This window comes from Phascolarctos cinereus, unplaced genomic scaffold, assembly GCF_003287225.1.
Source record: "Phascolarctos cinereus isolate Bilbo 61053 unplaced genomic scaffold, phaCin_HiC Scaffold_2;HRSCAF=192, whole genome shotgun sequence".
Classification (NCBI taxonomy): domain Eukaryota; kingdom Metazoa; phylum Chordata; class Mammalia; order Diprotodontia; family Phascolarctidae; genus Phascolarctos; species Phascolarctos cinereus.
Window position 1 is genome coordinate 234,158,248 of NW_027555625.1, and position 19,333 is coordinate 234,177,580.

The window sequence follows — 19,333 nt, forward strand, 5'->3', positions numbered from 1 at the left end:
CAATGCTTGGAATTCTTAATATATTGTTCCTACCCAGACTATTTTATGTGGTAATGATGATGCAAAACAAAGATTGCAAAACTATAGTTAGTTTCCAAAACCATGTTTAAATAGGGGCCTAGAATACGTTATTGAACAATGGCCTACTGTGCTTGGAAGTCACATAAGTCTTTTTTATTTTTAAGCAGCCAGAAAAACCTGCATACCACATGAAAAAGCCATCCCAAGTTTATTTTCAAAAAACAACAGAAACGTATCAGCAGGTACACAAAATGACAATTTCTCTTCAGGTCATACATTCACAAGGCAGAAGCTTGACAATGACAATGACAATGCCTTTGGTATCCATTTTTTTGTTTTTGTAACAATATCCCTTTCACAGTGTAAACAAGTACTGTTATGTTCTCTCACAGATCCAGGAGGAAAGGAAGGCACAACTTGGCAAAAAGATCATATGCAACAATGATCAGGTACACAACCTGATTTATACAAATTACTAGCAATCTTGATCCACATTCAGTTTCTGTCCCTTCCAAAGTTAGGGGGCAGCACTAAATGATTTCTCGTAACACAAGTCAGGGTCTCCTTTCTTCCCTCCCCCAAGAGTCACTTTATAGTCATGTTTAATCTTTAACTTTACATTTTATTACATGTACAAACCAGACACAAAGAGGGATGAAAGTCATCCAAGTTCAGTTGCTCCCACTAATAGTCAGCTTGTTGTTTGTTAGTGCATGGGAACGTGGAGTTCCAGTTCAGTGGTCATATTTATAGAAAAATAGATACTACAGCTACAAAGAAAAAAAATGAGGTAGATAAATGAAAGCTTAGACTCAGGACTCTTCTCCTTTCCCATATCCAGAAACCTTCACCCAATACACCTAAACCCTTCTTGACTTTGGTGTAAGAGTTAACAGTGAAATGAATGACAGAAAATGGGAATGCTATTCCCTTTTTCACCCCCCCCAAAAGGCAGACACTACCTAGTTGAATTAAATCACCTGAGAGCCCCTTGTCGGGGAGGGGGGATGCAAAGGGAAATCTCCCCCTTCAGTGTTTGGTAAAGTTATAAAAGTGGTGAGAGAACCCTGAAGAGCTAGCTTTGGCACTCTTGGGGTGCTAGCTGAATTGTTCTTAAATAAGCAGCAACCAACACACAACATTAATTCCTTAGGGACTGAACAAGTCCAATAAAGAAAGGCCTTTCCATTTGTTTCAGATGCAAGGTTGAGAGTCCTCATTCTACAACCTTATTTTACAAAAAAAAATACATTCAAGAAGTGAGAAAAACCCACAAACAAGTCTAAATCTACAAAAGGATGGCAGACCTTCTACAATATTTACCCGCATAAACAGTAGCCCAGTTAATAGTTTTTTTGGTTTTGTTTCCATTACTGCTCAGGGTTGGCTTGTCTCACTTTTCATTGACAAAGCTCATAAGCAGCATCTTTAAAATGAGGCAATACTAATCTTTGGATGTACAACTCCCTACAGCTTGTATAAGCCTATAGTTTAAACAACAAAGCTACTTTGCAAGACCCGCATTTTTCCAAATAGAAGAACTCCTATTCTGTTTTTCTTTTCTTTTTTTTTTTTTTTGCAAAGCAACACCATGATTGTAGAGCTGCCCAGAGTATAAAGACAACTACAGTCAATTTGCACATAGATAGGAAAAACAAAAACAAAGCCCAGGAAGTTGGGTTGGAATATGTTTTTAAAGTGTATATTTCTTCATTCCGGTTTCCTTTTTAGCTTACTGCAATCTTGTTTTCTTCCAGAAAGTGAGGGAATTGATGTTTTGGGACACTGTCAGTAGCACTAGCTTTCTCCATAACATCAGGGCTAATCCCAGATTGTGACCCATCTATCTTGGAAACTGGGGCATTATTCATTACAGAACCTCCACCACTGATAGGAACTGGCAGGGCAGGGATAGGGCCACTCTGAATCACAGATATCTCATTAGTCTTCATTGCTAAGCCATTGTTAATCACAGCTGCATACTGGTTCCAAACTGCGGGATCAAGATTCACTGCAGGAGGGACTATATCCTTTGGAAACATCTCAGATACCTTCTTGACATCATTACCCAGCAATGCTATGGTGTTATCAATAGATAGTCTCCTTCCACGTCGGGCAGAATTATTCCACATATGAGTTCCAACATGGACCTAGTGAAAGAGAAAAAGGACCAAATAAATCCCTAGAGGCTCCATAACTGCATTAGTCAGATACATTAAATTGGTTGGGTGAGGTGGGGAAAACCATACAACAATCAAAATCTCACTTAGGAATGAAACTCAATCTACCCCCTCTGCTGCCAAATGATGACATAGCCAGGTTGCTAGTTTTCTCATTGGTGAATGCCATGCCACATAACCTAAGCACCAGATTAGTCTTGGCTGCCAGTCTGTGGCCCAGAGATGAACACCGAATCTAGTTATTTGTGGTTTAGAAGACACAGCTTAGATTGGCCACAAGACAACTCTGTGTGGTGTGTGTGTGTGTGTGTGTGTGTGTGTGTGTGTGTGTGTGTGTGTGTGTCTGGAACCAAAGATTCAGAAAGACAGTAACTGATTAAACTGTGTCAACTTCAAAATATGCTACATTTCAAGGCTCTCTTCATTTCATACACACTTAGATGCACCTCTCATTAATTTCTATTGCCTCCTCCACTCCTGGCTCACATGAAGAGGCTCTTCTCTGTCAAGACAAAACCCTCTTCTGTACAAGTAATTTCATTTTATCCTGTCTTCTCCAGCAGAATGCTACCTCTATCTTCATCCCACTCTCTCACTAACTTCTCTCTTCCGGTACAATGGGCAGCTTTCCGGCTGTCTACAAACATGCCCATGTCTCTCCTATAACCTCCCCCCCACCAAAAAAAAAAAACCCAAATTCACTGAATCTACCTTTCCCTATTAGCTATTATCCTAACTCTTTCATTCCTTTTTTCGGGCAAAACTCCTTAAGAAGTTATCTACAATTGCTGCTCCCACTTCCTCTCCTCACTCTTACCTCTCTGCAATCTGGCTTCTAACCTCCTCATTCAACTAAAACTATTCTTTATCTCCTACCACCTGAATTCACCCCCTTCAGTTTCTTTGGCTAGATCTTCATCCAGGTCACTCCTGCTAATCTTGAGTGCCCTCCACCCCACCCACTACCCTGTCCTGGGCTCTCTTCTTCAAAAGCATTGTTTCACTTTGTGATTTCCTTGGCTACCATGGATTCAATTACCTCAATCCTGATGATTCTTGGATCTACTTATCCAGGTCTAACTTCTCCTCACCTCAGGTCTTGCAGTCTCTACTTAGTGGACATATCAAAATGAATGTCTATAGGTATCTTAAGCTCAACAATTCCAAATCCTCCCTCTCCTAACTTCCCTATTACAGTCCAAGGTGTCACCATCTTAGTCATCCAGAAGTGTCAACTTAGTATCTTCACTATCTCTTATTCCCCATATCCAATCTGTTAAAATTCCCATTGACTTTACTTTTTTGTTACTAAAATCTCTGCAGTAGCCCCCTTCTCTCTTTTTTCTGACACTTCCACTACTAAGGTGTGGGTCCTCATCACATCACTCCTGGTAGGCCTTCAACCTTTAGTCCATCTTCCATTCAGGGCAGAGTGATCAGTCTTCCTGAAGCAGTTCTGACCATGTGACACCCTGCCCTCCCCATCCTTTCATTCGATAAACTCCAGTGGCTCCTATCACCTTCAGGATAAAATTCTACCCAACCTTTCCATTCTTCTTACAACTTACTTCACCTCCATATACTCATCAGTCACTGGCCTCTCCCTGCTGTTCCTCGCACAAGATGAACACCCAACCTCCTGCATTTTCACTGGCTGTCCCCTATGCATGGCTTTCCTTCCTCAAGTCACATTTCAGCTCACAATCACACCTACTGTAAGAAGCCTTTCCCAGGCCTCCCTTAATGCTAGGAACTTCCTTCTGAGATTTATCTGCAGTTTATCTTATATATATATCTTACCTGTTCATAATTGTTTGCATGTCTATTGTCTCGTCTCAGGAGATTCTAAGTTTCTTGAGGGCAAGGACTGACTTTTGCCTTTCTTTGTATTCTCAATATTTCATGCAAGGCCATACAAATGCCTTCCAATTTGATCTTTCACTTCCTTCTTTCCCTTCACCTAAAATACTTAAAGAACTTACCTTTAAATTTCCTTTGGTGGTAAAGGCCCTTCCACAAATGGTACACGCAAAAGGCTTTTCACCAGTATGAGTGCGTTCGTGGATCTGAAGAGCACTGGCCGATGAGAAGTTCTTTCCACAGGTGGTACAAATGTGCTGCTTGGCAGTGCGACGAGGTGGGGCCACTAGCAAGGGAGCCACCCCTGGGGACAGGGCAGGAGGTCCAGAAAATGGGCTACTGCTTAAGGGCCGCTCTCCAGGAGCTTCAGCTTTGATTAAGGCTGGTGGTACTCTGACAAAAGCAGCAGGAACACTACCTCGACCTAAAAGACAAGAAAATCCAACACATTAGATATATACCTTTAAAATTAATAATCACCCTAGCTTATGCCAGTTTAATGGTCTAAGTATCTGATTAAAGGGGGAAAAAAAGGTTTATTTCAGCAAAATAAAGTTAACCTTTACCTCCTGGGGTACTGACATGATAGATATAAAAAGGACCAGCATAAAGGGTATTGTTAAGTCTAAATCTTAAAAAACCACCTTTACATTATCATCTAATTTGAGGCTCCTAGTTCTAAGAGATATTAAAATCCCCATTTTACAGATGAAGAAATTGAACTATAGGTTAAATGACTTTCCCACAATCGCTAAGTGAGCCAAGTACTGAAAGCAAAATTTCATCCTTAGGCATTTGCTTAAACTAGGCAAAGCACTTGGGTCTACTGGCCACGGAATGCAAAACTGGGACCAATGAGTATATCTGGAGTATATCAGCTTAAAAACTGCCTAAAGAGTGAAGCAGTGTGGTACCACAGAGTACTAAACCTGAAAGAGACCTGGGAACAATTTTCACCAATATTACCTGTGAGACCATAGGCAAGTAAATAAATCCCTCTCGCGTATCTTGATTAAAAGCAGCAACTCTTGGGGACCATATATTAAGCAACCTCCCTCCCAGGATTATTGGGAAAGAAAATGAGGTCATGCTGGGACAGAATGGGGCAAAAATCAAATGAAGCGGTGCATGCATGTAGAATTAAACCCCTACAGAAAGGCCAGCTATTATTTTAATACTTAAGAGTGTTAATATCTAACTGCCTCCTTATCAACAAAAATTTTCAACTAAAGGCAAGATGACACAAGTTCAGAGGCTGGCAAAAAGAATGATTTTTTAATACTTTTAAATACAGTAAAAAAAAAAAGTACCATAAGAATCACTCTTATGTCATGGATGACATAAAAAAGAACAAGAGCAGGCCAAATCCAGCCAGTTTGCCAACCCTCTGATATAGCTGGAATTCCTATCCAAGTATGGCTAGGATTAGATGACTTGATGAAGTCCCTTAACAGAGATTCAGTGACTGATATTCTATGAAATGCTATTTTTAAAAATCAGGGATTTTTTTTCTCTCTATGCAGCAGCAAATACCTACCATACTCCCCATTTGCAAAATTTAACCCAGGCTCTTCCTTGATGACCTTTCGGCCAATATTGGCATAAGTTAAATCCAAAGCACCATCACCTTCAGTTTCTGCTGGAGGGTTTTCCGGTCCTTCAGCCTTATTTCCCACGTCATCATGACTGATTAAGCCAGGTGACTTGGACCTAATACTTTCAGCTTGACTATTTGCAGGAGACAATGCTTGGAATGATGCAGACTCTGGACTTCGGCCATTTTGATAATCTTGATCTCCTATTACAGATGAGGAGTCATTGGTCATGCCGTCACTTTCTGCCGAACTTGACTTCAGACTACTCTGCCGCTGAAGGCTCAGAGACGGATTGCCCATTTTCCCTGGGGCCTCTAATACTGAGATGCTGGTAAATGCCACAGCTGGTGTTTCTGACTGAGTATCAGTAAATGGAGTAGATGGCTTAGATGAAACACTAGGAACATCCTGGGAGTCCAAGTCTTCCATATCAACAATGCTTTCAACTGTCTCATCAATGCAATCAGCAATGGCATCTCCATTTTTCTCACTGATAACAGCTGGATCCACATCAACATGGTCACAGGAATTCTCAGGCATAGGAGTGTTAGGAATCTGACCACCCATGTGCATTCGGATATGTTGCTGCAATACTACTGCATTGGTAAATTTCTTTTGGCAAATGGGGCAAGAATGTTGCATTTTTAAAGGGGTGTTGGCTCGGTGAACTCCATAATGAGTCTTAAGATTGCCTTTTGTGGAAAAGGCCCTTCCACAGATCTTACATTTGAATGGTCTCTCCCCAGTGTGAGTGCGATAATGCATTTTTAAAGAGCTTGTGCAGCTTAGAACTCGATGACAGATGATACATTCGTTGGGGTCACTGGTAGCCTTATCAATGTTTTCTACCAGCTGTTGTAACTTCAAAGTCTCAGACCCCTGCTCAGTGGTGCCACTGCCTGAGAAACCACCAATGCTACTACCAGCCTGTGGGGAACTCTGTTCTGTTCCAGATTCTTGACTGGCCACACCAGAAGATGTAGAGCCCCCTTCACTCTCTGGAGAAGGCCTGGATGGTAGATCATTGGGAAAAGCACCAACTGAGTCCTTAGAGGTCAGAGAAGACAGGCTAGGTAAGCCTAGGGGAGGGGTCCCAGTAGTCAGGGGAGGTTTGCTGTCTACAATCAGATTCGATTCATCCATGGGTACAGGTATCCCACATGAGATCCCACTGGTACTTGTCAGGTTATCCAGGTGTTCAGGGACTGGGTGGGGATTCATTTTTATCTGGGGATACTTGTCCTTATGGCGCTGGAAGTGAACCTTCAAATTCCCCTTCGTGGTGAAGCGATTGCCACAGATGTTGCATTTGTATGGTCTCTCCCCGGTATGGGAACGGAGATGAATTTGCAAGGCACTATCATTTCCAAACACCTTGCCACAGAACTTGCATTTGTGCTTGAAGAAGGGCTCCTCAGCATTTGGTTTGCTCTCAGAAACAGTTATGTTGGGAGGTTTCCCCTTCCCTTTCTTAGATGGGTCCAACACAGATGACACTGAAGGGAAAGGGTTCTGGAAAAGAACTGAGCTTGATGACTGAGGTAGTAATGGATTTGGAAGACGAGACATTGAGTTAGGAAGGATTCTGTTTGCATCAGGCTTTAAAGAGAAAGATGGCAGCCCAGAGGCCACTGACCCAGCAGCTGAGATGCCTATATTGGCATGAGGTAGTTTACCTTGTTTCAAGGATTCCAGTGACAGGCTCTGGCTTCCAGCCTTTTGTCCAACTAAAGCCAAAGCAGTAGAGAGATGCTGGGACATATGAGTGCCCAGTGTTTTCAAAGGTTCAGAACCATGAGACACTGATGGGTGCTGACCACTGGTGGCCATCATTGTCATTTGCACACGGATCTGCTCAGTAAGCTGGATTTGCTGAAGCTGTTGTTGCTGGAGACTCATTAGCTGTTCCAGGATCATGGGGAAGGTGCCAAAGCCTTGGACTGGTAAAGACACAGCATCAGCACTCCTCTGATTCACAGCTACCTTGGTCCCCCGTAGTGTTTGTAAAGTCACATTAGTGTTGGGAACTTTGCCTTTTGGTAAATAGCTTATCCCATGGGGTGTAGCAGGAGTTGTGGGCTCTGTTTTGAGATAGGCTCCTGCCTCCACACCAGACTTCTCTTTCTTGTCCACAGAACCAGTGCAATTCTTTGAACGACTATCTTTATTGCCCTGGCTTTCCAAACGATCAATTGGAAAATTCTCTGATGGGGCTGGGGTAACTTCTGTAAAGACCTCAGGAGGTGCTGTCCCCTCACTGTCATTCATGATTAAGACAGGTGGATTTTTAGTGCAATTTTTCTTATGTTCCAAGAATTCAGAAAGGCTGAAGAACTCTGCACAGCATTTCTCACAGATATTAGTTTCCTCAGTTCGACATCGTTTAACTCTTCCTCTTATTCCTTCTCCATCTCCAGGGCAATTTGGTGGACCACCTGAGGTAAAAAAAAGAAAGAAATTTAATACAGACAACAAACTATATCCTAATCAAACACAGGGATGAACCTGAGAAGAGAGTGTTTGTCAGTAGGATATTTACTTTAGTCAGGTGTACCTTAGAAGTTGTTAACCTCACAAGTGTTTCTAAAATTGGCATAATACCATGGGAAGAACTCTAGTCCAGCATGCTAGTCAAGCCATGTAAGTAACAGCAAACAAGACAGGTCCACACAGTATTTGGCCTCGCCTACCACAGCATTTCACTACATAAAAAAGGCTTCTTTTGGTCTTTCACAAGAACAGGGAGAGGTTAACCCCTATCTATTGCACTTGTTGAAAATTTTCCCCATCCAGGCTTCCTTAGACAGGCAAGGGGCACAGTAGATAGTGATGGGGCTGAAATCAGGAAGCCCCAGAGTTCAAAGCTGGATAGCATCAGACATTGAAGGTTTGTTGCGAGAATATAAAGTCCTTAGTACAGTCCCTGGCACATTGTAGGGGCTATTATAAATGCTTATTTCCTTCCTTTTCCCCTCTAAGAATGTAGTCGACTAGTTACAGTGGGAGCCTAAATTCTGGGTCCTAGGAAGAATAGCCAATGTGGTACAATGAAGTGGGTATAAATATTCCTGAGCCCACTAAGATACCCCAAGAGAACCCTCCCAATGTCAAATCCAAATGTTAAATACTTAAACTATAAAATTACATTTGAAGTACTATATTGTAAAAATTAACTCTCCTAGTTCCCACAGCTGAAATTAACTAGGAATTAAATCAATGTCTGAGTGAATTCATGAAATGATCAACTAATAAAGCTTAGACAATTCCTAACTAGCTAGATTTTAAGTCAGTTACAAAAACAAAATCAAATCATTCCATTTGTACACTAAAGTTTGTACACACACACACACACACACACACACACACACACACACACACACAGAGTTTCCAGGAGTTTTGCCCCACAGTTCAGCTACCTTAAAGGATCCCAGCTTTTTAGAGCATTCCTGAAAACTCTTAGAGCTGTATATATGTGGCGGGTTACTTGCAAATCTAATGCCCTTAAGTTAGAACTCTCTCTTAAAGACCTTCATATTCACCCCCTAAAGAATAAGTAGCCTCTGAGAAGGACTCCAAACCAAAGAGACCCCTGCCTTTGAGTCTCACACTAAACTTAGGATTTGATATTAGGCAGCTAGGTTACAGATCTTAATACATCCCAAAGTCCTATGGAAAAGTGGAATTAAACTTAAAGGAATCTAAATCAAAGTTCAAACAAATCCCACCTGTCTGACCTCAGTAAAGTCACAATATCTGAGATTAGATGGTCTTTCCTAGGTCCTTTCTAGCTCTAAATCCCATGAAGCCTAGCACACTGAGATGTTCTTGGTAAATGACTTAAGTGAAAGCACTGAAGGACCGGACACCTATCACTCACTGGAGAGGCAATAATATTAACTCCTTTCCATTTCCCCTTAAGAACCATATGGTAATGACTTTGAGCTAAAGATTATTTTTTGTATCTGGGATAAGGCCTGTCTTTCAACATCCTCCCCAATTTGTTTTAATGCCTAGTCACTGTCCCTCTTTTCCCTTCCCAAAGACATTTATTCTCCAACAATCTATGTGCTGCTGCTCCCATTCCTGCCTATGTATTCCAAAACAAAACAAAACTAACCCATACTGAGGTTTTCTTCCCTTCTGATTCATTTTGATTTCTGACTATTCCTACCATATAGCACCATTCCACTTTAGATGATTTAAGGAAGGAAGCTTACTATACTTATTTTTCATTGGTATAAGTCAAGTTATAGTCTTCAGAGAATTACCTGGGACACAGATGTCAGTATAAAGACATTTACCTAGAGTCAGAGTACATGTCAGAGGTGAGTCCTCAGCTGCTATCTTCCTTGACTCAGGACTGGCTCTAGCCATGAAGCCATATTGCTTCTTCCATCACATATCTGTTCATAAAAATTATCTTCCCAGCTAGATTCTAATCTCCTTGTAGGAGACAGAGAATATCCCCCCTTTCTTCTGTTCCCTAGCTACTAGTACCATGTTAGATATACAGTAGGTATTCACCATAGTCCTATCATATAAAGCAGAAAAGACTTTGATCCTTCAAATTCTTCTGAATTGAACCAACCTCTCATCTTGCAGGAGGAAACTAAGGACCAAACCTAAAAGGACTTGCAACAATAAATAAATGAGAGACCTGGGGCTGAAGGCCAGGTCTCTTGACTCCCTGGAGTCTAGTAACAAATGCTGTGCTCCCTTCCTTCAAGTGAAATAGGAGTGTAGCATGACAGAAAGAATGCTTAACTTGCCATCACCTTTCTAGTTCTAGATTTATGGTTCTAAGAAACTGTAGGGCTGTGGACCAGGATTCAGTGGGGTCTCAAACTTTTTGATTTCAGGACTGCTTTATTTTCTTAAAAATTGAGGACTCTTCCCCTAAAGAGCTTTTGTTTATATGGGTTACATATCTATCAAAATGTACTTCATTAAAGTTTAAGCATCTTGTTATAAAAAGTTTTGACCTTATGGACAATGGTCAAGATTCCAGGGATCCCTGGACTATTGAGAACACACTGTATTAGGTGATAGGGCAAAAGGAATGTTAAAGCTTGAAATCAGGAGACCTGGATTAAAATCCTGGTTCTGATACTTACTAGCTATATGATACTTTCCTAACAGCCCCAGGATCAGTCCTGGGTCCTCTCCTCTACTATACTAATTCTATAGAATTTCATTGGAAATTTCATCAACTGCTTAAATTAAAATCAACATGCTGATGATTATCAAATCTACTTATCCAACCCTAGCCTTTCCTAACCCCTAGACTTACACCTCCAATTGCCAGTTAGATAACTTAAATTGGATGTCCTGTAGACATCTTAAATGCAACATGCCCAAAACTGAATTATTTTCCCCAAATCTTCAAGCCCCTCAATTCCAACCTTCCCTAGTACTGTTGAGGGTACTGCCATTCTCTCAAGTTACCCAGGCTCCTAACTTAGAAGTCATCCTGACTCCTCACTGCTTAGCCACCATATTATCCCATCTCTGCCAAGACCTGTCAAATTTCCCCCTCCTTAATTCCTACATATGCTCCCTTCTCTTATGACATTGCCACCACTAGAGTGCAGGCCTCCATCACCCTCCTTCTAAGCTACTGCAATAGCTGCTGGTTGGTCAGTCCCCACTCCAGTCCATCAGAGGATTCAAAACAGTCAAAGTGAGCTTCCCAAAGCATAGGTCAGATGCCACGCCTCTACTCTACAAACTAGTGGCTCCCTCAGCACCAGGATCAAATATAAAATCCTGTTTGGTGTTAAAAGCTCTTGGTAATCTGGCCTTCTCCTATGTATTTTCATCCAATGATACTAGCCTCCTTTCAGGTCCTCACACAACTCCCATCTCCCAACTCTAGACACTTTCATTGGTTGTCCACCATGAAGAAAACTCGCTCTCTTCTCTTCCTCCTCAGCTCAGCCTTCTTTCTGGCTTCCTTCAAGTCTCACCTTTTACAGGAAACTTTTCCTGATCCCTCTTAATTCTAGTGCCTTCCTTCTGTTGATTATTTCCAATTATCCTGTATATAACTTATTTGTACTTAAGTTATTCGCCCATCGTCTCCCCAATCTGACTGTTAGCTCCTTGTTACCTTTCTTTGCGCCCCAGTGCCTGGCACATAGTAGGTGCTTAATAAATTGTCTGACTGACCCAAGACTTCCTATGTTGTCATTACTAAGGAAAACTAAGATAGCAAGGATTTTTAAAATTACAATTGCTGAGGTCAAGGACGGTAAAGTGATTTACAGTTAGACCACCTAAAACATTTACTACACAAGCCTGACTTGACTCTTTACCTAAGAGACCATTATCAGTAACATCATACTTGACAGTCTTAAATTTCAATGTAGGGGTTTACTTGTGTACAAAGCAAACCTGTGAAGCATGTCTACATTCAAGATCACCTCTGTCCAAATACTGTATCAGTGTTTGCAAAGTAGCAAAAGGGGCCTCGGAAGAACATTGTTCATGCACTCGGGTTAACCTCTTAAAAAAAAAAATAGGGATTGTACTTCTGCACTGTTTTCCCATCTCTCCACCTCCCCGAATTTCAGGAATGTTATCTCTCAGCATCTAGGTATCCAATAAGTTAGAAGAATGCCGGACACCCAGCAGGGGTTTTAGATTCAATCACTGCCAAATGGATAGAAAATAACCTACTATTGTAAGCAAGCCTTCATCCTATACAATACTAGAAGAAATACTCAAGAACCTAGGAAACTCTAAACAGTATCTTGACTGCATTTTAATTTATCTCTGCACTTGTTTCTATATTAAAAATAAGGAAACTGTATTGAGTAGCTTTAAGAAAAAACATAATCAGCCCTCCTGAAAATAAAAGGGCAATTATGTTTTCCCTCCTTAAAGTTACAAAGCAGAAATCCTCTAAGTGATCAGCATAGTAAGTTTTAGGATAATGTCCATGCTTTATTTTTAATTCTTATATTTACTCTTTCTAAAGGTGTCCAATCTGAAACTCATTTAAAGAAGATCAGGATTAAATTAAAATCCAAAATAGGACAAGTTATTCTAGAATGACAAAGGAGATTTGCCAACCTTTAAAGGAACACTTTAGCCAAACACTAACACACATTCCAAAGTTTAGGTTCTACTCACAAAGTACACTGCTGAAATAGTGCTCAAGCCTTACTTAGTTTGATATATGCAACCAGAGCTGTTCTAGTTTTGGGTGTCAGGCAAGTGATTCTAACCAAGTCACTGAACCTCAGCTTCCTTCTTTGTAAAAAGTGAGGTGAGCATTTGGATGGCTTACAAACTCCCTTCTGGTTCTCAACCTTTTTTTAAGTCAAAAACTGAGGTAAGTGTAGGCAAGGCAACTATGGGGACACCAGTTGTACTTTGGGGGGGAGGGTATGTTATGTTAGACCCAAGCTACTTTTCAAAATGGTCTTAGCAACCTAAGGTTGCTTACTTTCGCACTATAATAAAAGCATTCACATAGCACAGTGCCTGGCACATAGTAAATGCTAACTGTTTTACAAATATTACATTTGATCTTCCCAACAATTCTGGGTGACAGTACTATTATTCTCATTTTACAACTGAAAAAATTGAGGCAAAGGGGTTAAGTGACTTGTTCAAGGACACACAGGTAGGAGTTTCTGAGGCTCTTTCAAGTGTCCAGTTCCCTGGTATGTAGCTCAAACTTGAAAACTCCTCAGTATGCTCTCATTCTGCTTAATGGGTACCTTAAAATATGGACAGCAGAGAGAACTACAAAAATTACATTAATATTACTGTATGAGAGGCTTACAATTCTGTATCTAAACTAGTCTTTCTCCAAAAAGGGAGGCAGCAAGATGATTATAACCAACCTTTCTAAATGGGTGCCTAATGAAATATTGTTGCCATCTTCACAGTGAGAGGAAAGTACTAAAAAAAAAAAAGTACCTCTAAGTATGTAATACATGGAGCCATTTCATGTTGGTTTTCCTGACTGTCTTGTTAAGAAAGATGGCTCTCCCATTTATGGGAGAGCAAAGAGACTGGGAAACTAGTTTGATGTAAAAAAAAAAAACCAACCTCAATGACATTTAAAATACCAGGAAGCTACAAGATACACAGTGAAATGTATATTGGCTTTAGGTTCCAAGAACTTGTGCTTGGAAATATCCAAGCAACTTAACTGGCTACTTGTGTGTGGACCTTTTTCAAACTTCAGTTTCCCCATCTGTAAAAATAGAGGGGGTGAGCAAGAGAAATGGATACAAAGATCCAAAATCAAATTGTGCCTCTCTGAGTAGTAATTTCTTAGTATTAAAATAAGACCAAAACTCCAACATCAAGACATTTGTGCAAGCTAATACCAAAAACAACAAAACTAAACTTTTTTTTTAAAAAGCCCCAAAACAAAACCTGGAACTCTAACTTTGCTGCCTGTAACACATAGTATCCCAATTCTCAGACTGACATCCACATATCACCTCTAACACCAAAGTCTATAAAACAAACTAGGAAGGGCAAGGTTATTCCTTTATAACACTGACTGGGGCAGCGGTTGCACACAGTAGGTATCAAATACGGGGAACGAATACCTAAACTAAATTTTGAGTGGGGTTGAAAATTAGTCAACATATTAACCACAAAGTATCATTTCTTGGTGATGCTCAAATGCTACATTCTTTGCAGAAGGCAGCACACATTTTGCAATGCAAACTTTTTTAAGTGGTTAAGCAGCAAATTAAGAAATATGCATGCTTCTTTCCCCTCCTCCCCTCCCAATCCCATTCTGAAATTTAAACAGAATCTAATACTATCTATCCCACAGAAGCTTCCAGCAACAACTTTTCCAAGCTTCGTTAAAAGCCTCCTCTTAATCCTTAAACTTTACATTTCCATTAAGTTGTTGAGCTAGTGTGGAAGCTCTAAAACAGGTACTCTTTCCTTCTAAATAAGATTTTTTATTCTTAAAATTTAGATACTTTTTTTAAGGTATAAATTTTAGACTTTAATGATGGTAATCTAGTATAGCACAATGGGCATTTTAAACCCTTTAGTGAAAATGCTAATTTTCGGTATGTAGCATTATTCCTCTGACCACCTGCTGATTTTTTGATCTGCTAATTGATCGTCCCCCTACCACAACCATTTTCCTCCCAAAAATGGCATTGTTTTCAGAGGTGGGTCTCAAATTGCCTTGCAAATTAGGTCAGCCCAACCTTAAAAAGCATATATACACCTAGGCCCCTAGCTCAGTCATAAATAACCTGAGTAGAGAATTAATGATATTTGAAAGTCTTTTGTTCTATTTCATTCTATTTCAGCATCCAAGATTTTCTTCTATGGGTGACTAATGCTTTCAAAAATACAGATCTAGGAATTTTAAAAGTCTTCCAAATTCCAACTGTAAGAGAAAACCTCTCCAGAGTAACACAGCCTTTCAAGGCTTTCCCCCCTCCCACTGCTTCTGATAGCAATCACAAACAGAAGTTGATAGATTTGTTATACTTTCAGGTTGAATCCCAGCAGTCTGTGCCCCACTTGCGGGGAAGCTCTCAACCCCACTGCAAAAAAAGAGGAAAAAAAAGAGAAACCCCTCTCTCAGGTTGGTGGGGGACACTAAAGCACCTAAACTGGGTAAAGCTTGTGGGAGGGGTTCTACAATTGGGGAGAAGGGGTGCAATGTCAACACCAAAGGAGGCCGCAGGCCTCAGCTGCCCATCTTTACCCAAAACTACTTCAAAAAACAAGACAAGGTGTGAGTTACCTGAGGAAATATGATAGGGGGGAGGGGAAAGAGGATGTCGGCTCATGAGCTGGTGTTTAGCTGAACTCTAGATGGCGCCAGCTGGCAATTCAGTTTTCCATCGGAAAACAGACAGATACAGTACATGTTAGCAATTAATAAGCTTGCTTCTGATTAACAAAGACCCCCCATCCAAAAGTGAGAACACCTGGAGGGTACTTTAAAACAATAACTGCCCGAAACTGCTGACTGCATTGTCTGAGAGAAAGGAACTTTTTGAAACTAGAGTCCAAATTTTACTTTGAAGTTTTGCTCTGAAATAAGAGATTCTTAACGCACTCAGGTAAATCTTTCTGAAGTGAGGAAATTCGTATAACTTAGCTGAGTCCTCTGCCACTACCAAATCAAGCGTGCAGCCCCCAACGTTAACCCTTTTGTCTTTGGCTGGTCCCCAGACGCAGCTTTCCAGCAGTGGGCTGCGATTTACATGTGGAATCATCACCTCCGCCCCCCCCAGCCTAACCGAAGGCACAAAGAAAAAACAGTCATGCATTAAACATGGGATTTATTGCCTTCTGGCCGAATCGAAGCTCCCCCAGTTACCATTGGCCAGACCCCCCTCAAAAAAATATATTGGGTTCCTTCCCCCAAAAAACCATACAACTCAGTCTTCGAGTGCAACCGCTCAAGGGCTTCAAGACTACAACTACTTTAAAAAAAAATAAGTTAAAATGGGGGGAGCGAGTCTGGATCACACAAGATAACTAGAGCAAAAATCCAAGCTGCTATTTAAAAGCACACAACCAAATCCTTCCAGGGAGGAGGGTGTGGCTGTTAACTAACTCAGTTTAACTATTTCAAGAATGATTAATTGGGAACCAATAGAAGTTCCAGTTCCTCTTCAGATATCAATGTGTCGGGGTTGAAACTAGGGGCCCGAGACCTCCTCGATCTTCACCACCCTGACCCCAAAAACAGCTGCTTTCAGTATCTTATTAATCAGTTATGCAGAGGGGACCCCAGAACTCTAGTAGTGGCTGTGCAAACACCACACACACCCACAATCGGAGACAATTTGGCGGCGAGGGGAGGGGGTGAGAAGGGGGAAGCAAAGAATGGAGATAGATAGTGCAGCTTGAATATCTAAGTCACTAGAAATTGCCGGAGGCGAAGCAGCTAAAAAACTTTCCACCTTTAAGTCCGGGGGGTGGGGGGGGACCGAATACGAAGGAACGGTCGGGGTGGAAGGACCCGTCTGCCACCCGAGGGACACTTAAAACGAAAAGACCAACCCCCCAGCCATCCCTTTCCCCTCCCCCCTGACCTCTCCCAGTCCCCATCCCGCCCCCACACATTGTGGGGACCCAGCGTCAAAGGGGTAGAGCGTCCTCAAAACGTACGTCTTCCCCCAAAAAAGCTGCAGAGTCGGAGTCCACTAAGAAAAAAAAAAGTGACCTCATGCCACACACAACACCCATTCCCCAACTACCCGGACCCCATTAGCTCACCGCGGGTTATTTTAGGAAGTCGGAAATCAAAGATGGCTGGAGGTCAGGCTACAAAGGTCCAGGGCGACCGCGATAGCCCGGGGGTGGTGGGGGGAGGAGAAAGCAATAAGTTGCACCCCCTCACCACTCTCCAGGGCCCCAAAGGGAGGGCGAGCCCGACAGGCAGATCCGGCGAGCTCCCGGCGCCCCCGGGGAGCTCAGAGGTCAGGGGTTCCGTGACTCTTGCCTCCCGCCCGTCCCCCCCCCCTTTTTGCCCTGGGTGGAGGTGGGCGACGAGCCCAGAGCAGGTCGCGTGCGCAACAGTTCGTATCCCCCGGGGGTAAACCCCGCCGACCCCAGCTCCTGAGAAACTGGGGGGGCGGGGGGGGATGGCACAGGGATAGGAGAGTGAAACGCAGAGCCGGGGATCTAGGGCAGCTGCAAAGAGGATGGAAGGTCTCGAACTATGAGAATATTTTGAATCCACCCTAAATTGTTCCGAACACAAAAACTGCTTCCCCCGTGCCGAAAAGCCTGGGAGCTGCACAGGGCGGAGAATTACACGGGAAAACAACCCGCTTAAATTCCCTTTCCCCCTCAAAAAAAAAAAGCGAAGTATCGGGCGCTGACCACGGGTCAAGAAGAGAGAAGCCCAAGCCGAAGCCCCGAGGAGTCTCCCCGAAGCCCTGAAGAGCCTCCCCGAGTCCCCGCGCGCTCCCGGTCTCCGTTCCTGGCGGTCGATCAAAGTTCGAAAGAGACCCGGAGAAGCCTGATTCCCTTGCCCACTTACCGTGCTCTGCTGCGGCGGCAGCCGGGGTCGTAGCTGAGGAGGAGGCGGCAACCGAAGAGCAGGCTGCCGCATCTGGAAGCTGCTGGGGCTCTTCGGAAGAGTTGATGTGCTGGGGTTTCGCCTGCTTGCGTCTCGACATGGTTCGAGCATCGGGAGCAAAATTGTAGCAATTATTTTCCCCTTCACAACAAATTCCTAGAGTTGGGAAATAACCCCCTTCGACTGGAACGCGCATGTCAGAGTAATTATGATTATCAATAATGCATTGCGATTTATCATGAGCCCTGACAGCTGATTGGCCTGGGTCCAAAAGCTCACAGATTATTTAAATAAGCCCTCATTGATCAGGGTGGGGAGGGGGATTGTGGGTTTTGTAGTCCGGCCCCTGAACAGTTCCTCAGTCTGCTGACAAAGGCTTGAGTATCGAGGGAGTTAAGCTAATTAGCATGCATGTTCAGATTGGCTCCCGGGACATAATGAAATTCGAGGGGGCACGTTGTGGTACCCCATGAAAATATACACACGCATGCAAACATTTGTTTTTCTAAATGGGGTCTCAAAGAAGGTCTGTGTCTAGAGCTTTTTTAGTGGCGTCCTTTAATTAATATTTTGCAAGGGTGAAATTATCAAAGCTCCGGCCGTCAAGTGGACTCCCTCGGGTTCCTTTCTTAAAGAGTTTTAAGTCGGAGGGGGAGGGGGGAGACGAGTTATCACCAGGCGTCCGTTTTGATGAGATCAAGTTATGAACTCAGTTTCAGGATGAGTGGCTTAGTCCTGGGTGTAGTCACTCTCAGTATGTTTAAACTTTTTTTTCCCTTCCTCTCCCCTCAGCCCCCGCCTCCAAAATAAACAGCGATAGGAGAGGTATGCATTCGTGTTCCTCTCTTAATTTTGGAAGTATCTTTTCAGTATCCAAATACTACTCCATCTAACTGCTTCTTGCTCAGCAAAATCTCCTGGCGCCACAGGAGATGAGCTACAGCTTAAATGTTAACTAACAGGTACAATGACTTCTCTATTGAATTCACGCTAATAACGACTAGTTTATTGTTCTAATGTCACCTTGATTTTTCTCCTTAAAAATGTTTCACTAGTAAATTTATTAAATGAAGGCCAGCTTCAACCAGGCGCTGTTAAAGCAATAAGATAAAAACCACAAGCAATTACTTTTCAGTCCTCTTTTAGATGCCGTAAAAATCTGATCATTATACTTTTTATTACACAGATTAGTATTCTTCGTAGAAAACAACTCTTTTAAAAAAGTGCTGGAAAGCTTCTTTGCAACAGTGGCAGTATCAAAACAGCAATGGAAGATAAGTAATACGACTCCAGTGTGGGTTATGATTAATAATCATTATTGGATCTCCCTCCTCCGGCAAAGTACAGCCTTTATCATGGAAAAGGTTCATAGTTCAAATGAGCCCACCAGCAATGCTGGGCTAGAAACTCTTTATCATCCTGACACAATTAAACACCTTCTGACACCAGGAAGGTCCTGGGGATTGTTAATTATATATACATATATTTTTTTACTACAATATATCACACTCCACTGAGTGCCTTACATGTAGTTTGTGGTCAATTCATACATGTTGAATGAATGACATTTCTTGCAGCCTTGCATAAATCTTTGTGGTTTTCCATGATTATAAATGGAGTAGAGTCTTTCTCAAGCA

The 19,333-nt window shown here is 42.2% G+C and overlaps 1 protein-coding gene across 1 annotated transcript; it reads right to left on the minus strand.

Annotated features, from left to right (window-relative positions):
* Positions 1-210: 210 nt before the first annotated feature.
* SALL4 (spalt like transcription factor 4) lies at positions 211-18,125 on the minus strand. The gene is made up of 4 exons (XM_020984236.2): positions 17,658-18,125; positions 5,599-8,091; positions 4,184-4,485; positions 211-2,171 (listed from the first exon to the last, which is right to left on the minus strand). Exons 1-4 carry the CDS (start codon positions 17,890-17,892, stop codon positions 1,749-1,751), a joined length of 3,453 nt encoding a protein of 1,150 aa, XP_020839895.1. The 5' UTR covers positions 17,893-18,125; the 3' UTR covers positions 211-1,748.
* Between the last annotated feature and the right edge of the window lie 1,208 nt (positions 18,126-19,333).